This window comes from Stegastes partitus, unplaced genomic scaffold (assembly GCF_000690725.1).
Source record: "Stegastes partitus isolate 25-593 unplaced genomic scaffold, Stegastes_partitus-1.0.2 Scaffold439, whole genome shotgun sequence".
Taxonomy (NCBI): Eukaryota; Metazoa; Chordata; class Actinopteri; family Pomacentridae; genus Stegastes; species Stegastes partitus.
Genome location: NW_007578170.1, coordinates 321,461 through 331,104, shown reverse-complemented (window position 1 = coordinate 331,104; position 9,644 = coordinate 321,461). Strand labels below are relative to the sequence as shown.

The 9,644-nt window shown below is 39.4% G+C and overlaps 1 protein-coding gene across 1 annotated transcript in view; it reads left to right on the top strand.

The window, feature by feature from the left end:
• Positions 1-9,644, top strand: part of nbas (NBAS subunit of NRZ tethering complex) — a 232,923-nt gene that overhangs the window by 63,819 nt on the left and 159,460 nt on the right. The window contains exons 21-22 of the mRNA XM_008286182.1: positions 259-345; positions 2,786-2,939. Coding sequence (XP_008284404.1) covers positions 259-345; positions 2,786-2,939 — 241 coding nt within the window. The remainder of the gene's footprint in view (positions 1-258; positions 346-2,785; positions 2,940-9,644) is intronic.

Genomic DNA, 9,644 nt, shown 5'->3' with positions numbered 1-9,644 from the left:
GTCATGACTTTATGCCTCTTGGTGTTTGTTCTGAGTGATTTTATGTCCTTTAGCGTCTGATTGTGTTTATTTTGCATCTCCTTTCGTCACCTCTAGTCTGTTTCTGGTCATTCTGGGGTTGATTTCTGCCTCTTTCCGGCCTTTTTTTTGCGTGGCTTTGTCTCCGTTTTGGTATTTGCTTTATCAGTTTGACTAGTCATCGGTCTTTTCCCCTGATATTTGCGCCTGTTTTCTCACCTTTTGCTCCTGGTCCTCCAGCCTGGACGAGCGAGGGGAGCTGGCGCTGATTCCGTGGGACGAGCAGAGGCACCGAGAGCTGGACTGGTGTGAAGCCGACGACTGCAGGTAAAAACCGCTTCATGTGCGCGGCTTTATTTCACCCCGGGCAGCATTAATGCACCACAATACCCTCCAACAAAGCCTCTCGCGGCGCAGAATTGTTAAAATTCATGCTCCATGCAGGCCAGATGCTCGCGCTGGCATCATTATGTGAAACAAAACATGACATCCTATTATCCAAATGTTAAACAGAGCCATAACAAACTAATACCGAATCCTGTTGCGCTGCCAGTTTATGCCGTTCGCCCGCGTCTGTAGGGAGGCCAGCTTCATTTACAATTTTATTTAGCAAGCCCTGCTTTTTATTGCTCTTTGGTGTAGAGTCATAATATCGGTTGGATGCTGTGGTATTCTTGGCTGCGAATTACAGGGTGAAATTTTGATAATGTGATTGGAGCTGCAGCGATGCCAGGAAGCTTTAACACTGCGTTCCTCGTCCTTGTGTCTTTTTGTTGCCACGTTATATGCTTGTTTTTCCTCTTTTTTTCCCTCCGTCACTGCTGATATTCTGTCTTTTTGTCGGTCTTTGTCAAAGAACGGAGCCAGAAACGTCCTGAACTGTCTCTGAGCGCTAATATTCGGACACGTCAACCCGTAAGCTCGTCCCACGGATCGTGTAAGCCGTAAAAAAACAGTTTACTTTGGTTTAACAAAAGCCAAATAAATCCTTAATGCAGCAGGAGGCTGTAAGAGGATGACAACAACAACAACACACTTTGAAGGCACTGAAAATGTGTGGAACAGTACAAAGGTTTGTCCAAAATGACCCAAAACAACGTCCGTAAATTACTCAAAACTTGATAGAAATGACTCAGAATTGTCCAAAAAGACTCCAGACTGACTCAGACTTTGTTCAGTATGACAAATACGTCAACAAAATTGGTCAAACTGTGTCCAAAATGGTTCCACATTGTCCCAAATGGTGAGAAGCCAATCCTAAAAGACTCAAATGTGTCCAGAATGACAAAAAATCTTGTCCTAAATGACGAGAAACCTGTCTCAAAAGACTCGAGACCTGTTCTAACGGACTTAGTCATGTCCCAGATAACTAAAACGTCGATCAAAATGCCGAGAACTTGTCCAAGATGACGAGACATTTGTTCCAAAAGACTTGAAACTTGTCCAGAATGACTAGAAACTTGGCAATAATGATAAAAACTTGTCCCAGATCACTCCAGCGTGTCCCAGATGACATACATGTGTCCAAAATGTCAAAGAATTGACATGAATGACTGAAACATGTCCCAGAGGACAATAACTCGTCCAAAGGGACTAGAAACCCGTCCTAAATGACTGGAATGTTTCTCAAAAGGCAAAAAATAGTCCAAAATGCCAAAATAACTTGTTGAAAATGACTAGAGACTGGTCCAAAATGACCAGGAACTTGTCCTGAATGACTAGAACTATGTCCTAAATCAGCCAGACCTGTCCCAGATCACCCCAGCGTGTCCCAGATGACAAAAACTTGTCTCAAATGTCAAAGAATTGTCATAAATGACTCAAACATGTCCCTGAGGACAATAACTCGTCCAAAGAGACCAGAAACCCATCCTAAATGACTGGAGTGTTTCTTAAAAGACACGAAATAGTCCAAAATGCCAAAAACTTGTCTCATATGACTAGAAACTGGTCCAAAATGTGTCCCAAATGACAATAATTTGTCCAGAGGGACTAGAAACCTGTCCTAAATTATTTTAATGATTCTCAAAAGACAAAAAATAGTCCATATGACTCGGAACTTGTCCTGAATGACTAAGAACTTGTCCTGAATGACTAGAACTATGTCCCAAACAAGTCAAACATGTCCCAAATGACTTCAAACTCATCCAGAAACCTGTTGTGAATAACGATCTTAATGGCTTTTCTTCCATTCGTCCTCCTCCTCATCGCTCAGCTCTCCTCCTTCACTGGTGATATTCTGTGTTTTTGTTCTTCTCTTTTTTTTTAAACCCCAGAAAAGAATTGAGCCAGTAACGTGGTAAACTCTGTTTAAACACTAATATCTCAACCTTAAGCTCGTCCCACGAACACGTCGGCCTTTACAAACAGTCCACAGATGTGCTGCTGTGGTTTAACGAAGGCTAAATAAAGGCCTGAAGCAGCAGGAGGCTGTGGGAGGATCAGCCGTGGACTTGTTGGCTGTTTTCAGCTGTGGATCAGGTGCTTTTGTGGGTATTTATAGCAGCAGGATGGTGTTTGTGGCTCAGAAAGAGTCAGAATCAGCTGCTAATTCTCTCTGTAATGAAGGAATGTGTCACTGAGTGCAGCCTCCCGCGTGCTGTACCTGTTATTTAACAGTTTTGGGGGTTCTGGCTGCGTAGGAAGGAGCTGTTGGCAGGATCAACACTTTGTTTTGATCTTTTAATGTGTCGACTGTTTCATAAATCTCTGGGACATCGTCAGTGTGTCCTGAAAGCAACTAAACGTGAGCCCAACTCCTCCTCAGAGCCGTGCTGGAGCAGAACCTGTTCGACGACGACAGCTTTCTGTACGAAGACGCTCCGGAGCTGCTGAGGTTCAGAACGGCTTCGCCCTGCATCGAGCTGCTGACCGACTGGTACCAGAGCCGAGCCCAGGACATCGACTCCTGCTCCAGACAGGTAGGAACACACCGGTTTAAACTTAAACTTGTCTCCTGCAACGCTTTAGCGCTTCCTGAAGTCCTGATCTGGAAACATGTCGGCTCCATCTGAGGTGAATGTCTGAAAGAGAGAACTTTGATTTAATTTTGGGTGAGAAGAAGAAGGACAGATCTGGAGAGTGGGCCATGGACGGTTGTGTTGTTGTGGCCTGAAACTCAATATGCCGTCACTCCACAGTTCAGGTAGTTTGTACTGGATGTCCTCAGACTCCTCAGGATGTTCTGTAGAAAATGAGCTGTCTGTACAGAAATGTTGAAAAAAACAAACAATAAAATGAGTCTAAAATGACCAAAAAAAGTCTAAAATGACTCAATATTTGTGCAATATGACAAACGTATGTCCAAATTGACGAAAAACTGTCCACAAAGTTGCTCAAAAATCCAATTAAATGGAGTCAAAGTTTGTCCGAGATGACAAAAACATGTTTAAAATGACTTGAAATGACTTCAGATGATTTGAAATTTTACCCAAATGACTGAAAAATGATCCAAAAAGGAGCAAAGTTTGTCCAACATGACAAACTCTGCATCAAAAAAATGACAAAAACTATTTGAAAATGACTCAAAACCTGTTTGAATGACTTTAAACTCAGACGTGTTCAGAGATGTTCAAAATGTACAAAATGACAACAATCGAATCAAAACAACCCAAAATGACTAAACTGGTCTCGTCCAGAATTACTCAGAAATCATCCGAAACGACACAAGATTTGTCCAACATTTATAAATAATAAATAAATTTGAACAAAATGAGTTAAAAATTGTCCAAAGTAACCGAAAAATTAGCAGGACTTGATGTTGCAGTGAAGCACAAACCCACATTGAGTAAAACTGTGACGGAAGAGAAAAACCGTCCAACTCTGAGGGACGAATTATCAGAAACAAAACGACGTGAATGTTGAAGAAAAAATTTGTCCAAAATGACTCCAAAATAAAAGCTCAAAGACCTGCTGCCAATCACGAGCGACTCAGAATGTGTCCGAACTGACAGAAAGACGTCCAAGATGACTTAAGATTTGTTCAAAACGGGTTCAGATTTCTGAAATCTCTCAGAAATGAGCGGTTTGCTGTAAGTGAGTAGAAACAGCCGACGTGTGCAGCAGGAGTCTGTCGATGGAAACAACCAGCTGGACGTTGAAGGAAAACTTTCCTCAGCTTCGGTTTGTTTGCTTGCTGATGGAGACGAGTCCGACTGTTGAGGGGAAACATTCTGACCCGGTTCAGGACTGAGCAGACGTCCGGTTACTGGAGAGACGACTGATGGTCGGAGCAGAACGACGTGACGGAGAAGCCGACCTCCGTCAGCTCTGTGATCTGCTGCAGGTCCTCCACGTGACTGAAGAGAAGCCGGAGCTGCTGTCATCACGGCGCCGGCTGAGAACCGGACCTGATGGGATTGTTTAGGGGAGTAATGGGATGTAAACGGCGGCGCTGCCCACTGGCTCCGCCCACTCCATCCTCCACCTCCTTCACCTCCTTGATGGATCGGGTTGTCACGGCGACGCCTCCGTCTGCGCGGAGGGAATAAGCAACTGCCGTCGAGTCTCTCCTCCTCATTTCTTCATTTCTTCATCTGTTAATGTGGCCCGGCGGAGGACAGGTTCTGGGTCCATTAGTCTGAAGACGCTCAGCCTGGAATCAGTCACCACCCGCTGTGTGGCGGCGCTGATTCAGCAGCGATAAACCATGATGGAGAGCAGAAGGAAGCATCTGATAGCATCAGGATGTATTTTTATAACGTTAAGACGTATTTTAGGACATATTTCATTGAGTCACAGCATATTTAAGACATATTTTATTGTGTCAGGACATATTTTAGGCATATTTTTTATTATTTGATTTATATTTTAGACGTGTTTTTTTAGTATTAGGACATGTTTTATTGCGTTAGGACATATAGAATATAGACACATTTATAGTGTTAAGACATATTTTAGGCATATTTTATTGTGCGAACAACTATTTTAGGAGTGTTTTATCAAATTAAGACGTATTTTAGACATATTTCACAGCTCTAAGAAGTATTTTATATTATTAAGACGTATTTTTAGAATGTTAAGACGCATTTTAGGACCTATTTTATTGCATCAAGACATATTTTAGACGTATTTCATAGTGTTAAGACAGATTTTATTGCGTCAAAAAATATTTTAGGCATATTTTATAATGTGAACGAGTATTTTAGGAGTATTTTATAGCATTAAGATGTATTTTAGACATACTTCATAGCGCTAAGAAGTATATTATAGTATTAAGACATATTGCGTGAACACATATTTTATTGAATTGATATGTATTTTATAACATTAACATATTTTAGTGCATATTTTAAGACATATTTTATACGTATTTCATCGAATTAAGAAGCATGTTAATATAAGTTAATTCTTTATTGACCCATAGGGGAAATTCGGGACACATTTAGACACATTTCATAGCGTTAAGAAGTATTTTATAATATTACGATGTATTTTTAGAACATTAAGACGTATTTTAGACATATTTTATTGCATTGAGACGTATTTTTGACATATTTTATAGCATTAGGACATGTTTTATTGCGTTAGGACACATAGAATACAGACATATTTATAGTGCTAAGACTTATTTTATTGTGTTAAGACACATTTTAGGCATATTTTATTGTGTGAACAAGTATTTTAGGAGTATTTTATCAAATTAAGACATATTATAGACATACTTCATAGCATTAATAAGTATTTTATAGTATTAAGACGTATTTTAGGACCTATTTCATTGCATCAGGACATAATTTAGAGATATTTTATAACATTAAGATGTATTTTATTGCTTTGAGATGTATTTTTGATGTCTGTTTTAGCGCTACGACATATTTTTGATGTATTTTCTAGTATTAGGACGTTTTATTGCGTCAGGACGTGTTTTAAACGTATTTATAGTGTTAAGTCGAGTGGAGGGTTTCAGACTCGCATCGGGATGGTTTCATCATCGAGTCAGGGGAGACTCGAGTCTTTGTTAATCTCAGAGAATCACAGCAGCTTCTCCCTCGCTCGTCTTTAATTAGAGCTCGTCTCCACGTTACTCCAGGAGCCTCGCGGGACCCGGCGCTCACGTCGCTGCCGTTTTCACACACTGTCAGGACATAAAAAAGCTGCCATTTCCCTGCTTCCTGCCCTCCTTTCTCTACTCCATTTGTTCCCTCTCATTTGCAGCCTCCTCCCGTCGCTCATCTGGCCCTGTTTATGCTTGGGAGAGCGTTTTAATGGAGCAAAATGGGGCTTGATTAAAAGGAGGCACATCAGAGGGAGCTGCAGCGTCGTGAGGCGACACGCCGAACGGGAAGATTGACAAGATGAGTCAGAGCCTGGAAAAAAAAAGAAGCTGCGAATGGGAAGCGAAAGAAAGGAGGAGAGGGAAAAAAAACACAGAAAGGAGGAGATAAACGCTGAACTGGGGATGTCACGCTACCAGGAATTTGGTAGCTGCTAAGAATATCACAGAAAATCTGCGATGTTCGATTGATTCCGCAGCAAAAAATAAACCGAAGGGGATGAATGTGCTTCAGCTCTTTTATTTGGGCCTTCAAGTCGTAAGAAAAAGACGTATGTTGGTGACAAAACCACACAACTGTAGCGGCTGACTGATGATAAACAGGCTCGGTGTCACGAATGCATAAAAAATATAATAACCGTCACCTTTCGAGTGTTTAACCCCCAAACAGGCAGCTTTAAAAGCAAAGGTATCTTTAGAAAGCTGCAAAAATGACACCGTGTATGAGTCAGAAAGTGTAAAAACATAAAGGATTTGTCAGATTTTTAACTTTCCAACGGTCCTTGAACTCATCACGGGTCACAAATCTTTTTATTCTACGTTTCTCTTTTTAAAAAGTCTCCCAAAAATACAGCATTTACATTAGATTCTGTTAAAAAGTTCCAGAGAACACACACCAAGCTTGACTTCTTATTTTTTAATGAATTTGTCTTTTTGTCTTATAAATCCTTCTTTTTTTTTTAACTTACTTACCTTTTAATTCACTATTTCATCAGTTAGTTTTTTTAATGTCAGAATTTTAAGTAGCATTAAAGCAAATTAAATATTCATTAAAAAGATCCACTTTATTCTCAATTTGTTTAAATGGGTTTTTGAGTTGTTACGTACTTCATTACCATAATTATGAAGTTTTTAGATGGGAAATTTATTTATTTTACAATTAAGTTTCTTCAGTGCTATGCGGGACTTGAAATCCCGACCTCGAGGTGAAAAAAATAAAAATGTCATCAACCCAATTTTAATACGTTAGTACATTTATAACATCACATAATTCAGAAATTTGGATTTAAAACACACAAAGTTTTAAAATTTGGCTTTTTGTCTAAAAATTCAGATTTTTTTTCCTTTTTTGTTAAACTTACTATTTCATCAATTAGATTTTTGTTTTTAATCTTGTGATTATAATTAGCATTTAACAAGTTAAATATTGAGGTAATTGTGAAGCTTTTAAGATGGAAAATTTATTTTAACATTAAGTTTCTTCAGTGTTGTGTAGGACTCCTGACCTGGAGGTGAAGAAAAATGTGTGATCAACCCAGTTTTAATAAGTCAGTAGGTTTAAAGGTTAATTACGTTTATTTTAAAATCTGATTTTGTAGAAATTTGGATTCAAAACATACAAAATTCTAAGTTTCTATCTAAAATTTAACTTTTTGTCTCATAATTCAGGTTTTTTTTTTCTTATAATTAACTCTATAACCTTTTATTTTACAATTATTTTTGTTTTCATAATGCCAAAGTAAATTAACTTTTTTAAAAAATTTGCTTTAATATTTATTGGACTGTTTGTCTAATTTGGACTTTTTTCAGAATTCTGACTTTTTATCTCAGAACGTTTTGGCATCAAATCAAACCAAACTGCTCCAGCGAGCGTTTCCACATTATTTAAAATTAATTTTAAGTTTCATGTAGTGAATTAAAATAAATATGAAAACAAGTTTTTTTTATCTTTAGTTGTTCAAGTATTAAGTAGGAGGAGGAAACCCTGACTTCAAGATGGAGACAAAAATCCCAAAAAACCCAATTTTAATAAATTACCTCAAATTAAATAATTAATTTAGTTTAAAATCAACTTACGCAGAAATTAGAGTTTAAAACACACAAAGTCTTTAGTTAATGTAAATTAACAGCATTCATATGTTTAAAATGCAGACTTTCTCTCATAAATTAGATTTTTTTGTCTTCTAATTGTAATTTTCTTCTTTTATTTTTGACTTTTAATCTCAGAAGTTCAACCATTTATTGATAAATTTTAATTTTTTATCAAGACTTTTGACTTTGATCTCTTAATTTTGGCTTTTTCGCCTATAATTTCATAATTAATCACTTTTTATCTCATAATTTTTGGCAGAATAAACACAAGATGACAACTTATGAAAAATTAAGTTTCTTCAACTTTTAAAAATTTTAAAGAAATGTTTAATTGTTCTGTACTTAATTACCATAATCATGAACACAAATTAATGCTGTTAACTGTAGGACGGAGAAACAGGAGGAGCCATGAAGTTATGAAGCCAAATTTAATTAATTTAATTCAAGTCGAGTTTTAAATCAAATTACTCCGAAAAACGAGGTTTAAATTACACATCAAGTATCAAGTTGATGCAATTAGCGGCTTTATTACGTCCGTCAAGTTAAAAAGGTTTTATCTAAATCAGCAAATTAGAGTTTTTTATCTTGCAGCTGTGCTTTTAATTAAGTTGTGGGAAGTTAATTACGCTAACGACGTCCCTCGTTAGAAGCAGGGACAGATGTTGAGGTAGAAAAAAAAAGGGAAGCGAGCGCCGCCTGTGGAGGAGGAAAGAGGTCAGAGGGCAGAAATAAAAAAGACATGCTGCTGTTGGAGGCGACGGGCGGGAAGTTCAGACGGAGGCCGAGGGAAGGATGGAGTCTGAGAGAAAGTGATGTTTGAGAGAGACAAAGGAGGATCAAATTGAGTTTTAAAACCGCGGCGGCACAAAGCGAGCGACACGGAGGGCATGGAGATGAGCCGCTAATTAGAAAGCGTGAGATTCCAGCGTCTGGTTGGTGTCGGTGAGCTGGGAGTGAACCTCCGGAGAGCCGGACGGAGCAGATCAATAGATTCCCTCTGCTGCTGGATCTAATTGAGTCGAGCTGATTTGAGGGGTTTTTCTTTTTCTCTCTCTCTTTCTGTCTGGTGTGTTTTGCAAATTATTTATTCAGTGAGTGAGGCGTCGCGATAAGCTGCAGATGACGAGGCTGCAGGCCGAGCGTTGGGCCGCTCCTCAATCAGCGCCGCGGGGCCCAGCGGCGTCCGCCATCGATCGCTCAGCGTCCACAGGTGGCCGCGCATCGATCGGCCGGCCCGCTGCCAGCGCAGAGGTGGTCACGTATTGATCGGTTGCTCCTCAGGATGGAATCGCATCGATCGGAGGGCGAAGGAATCCTCCCGCTCTTATGGTGGAGAGGGCCATGATTGGACAGCGGTGACGAGTGGCGGCGGATTGGTTGAGATAATGTTGTTTCTTCCTCGTCTTGGTCCGGCGATCGCAGCGGCGTTACGTTATAGATGCATCGATGGTGCTGCTCAGGTGTCTTTAACTCGGTTTGTAACGAGGATACGAGGTGATTAAAAGTAAAATGCAAAATAATAAGCAGAAGACAGAAAAGA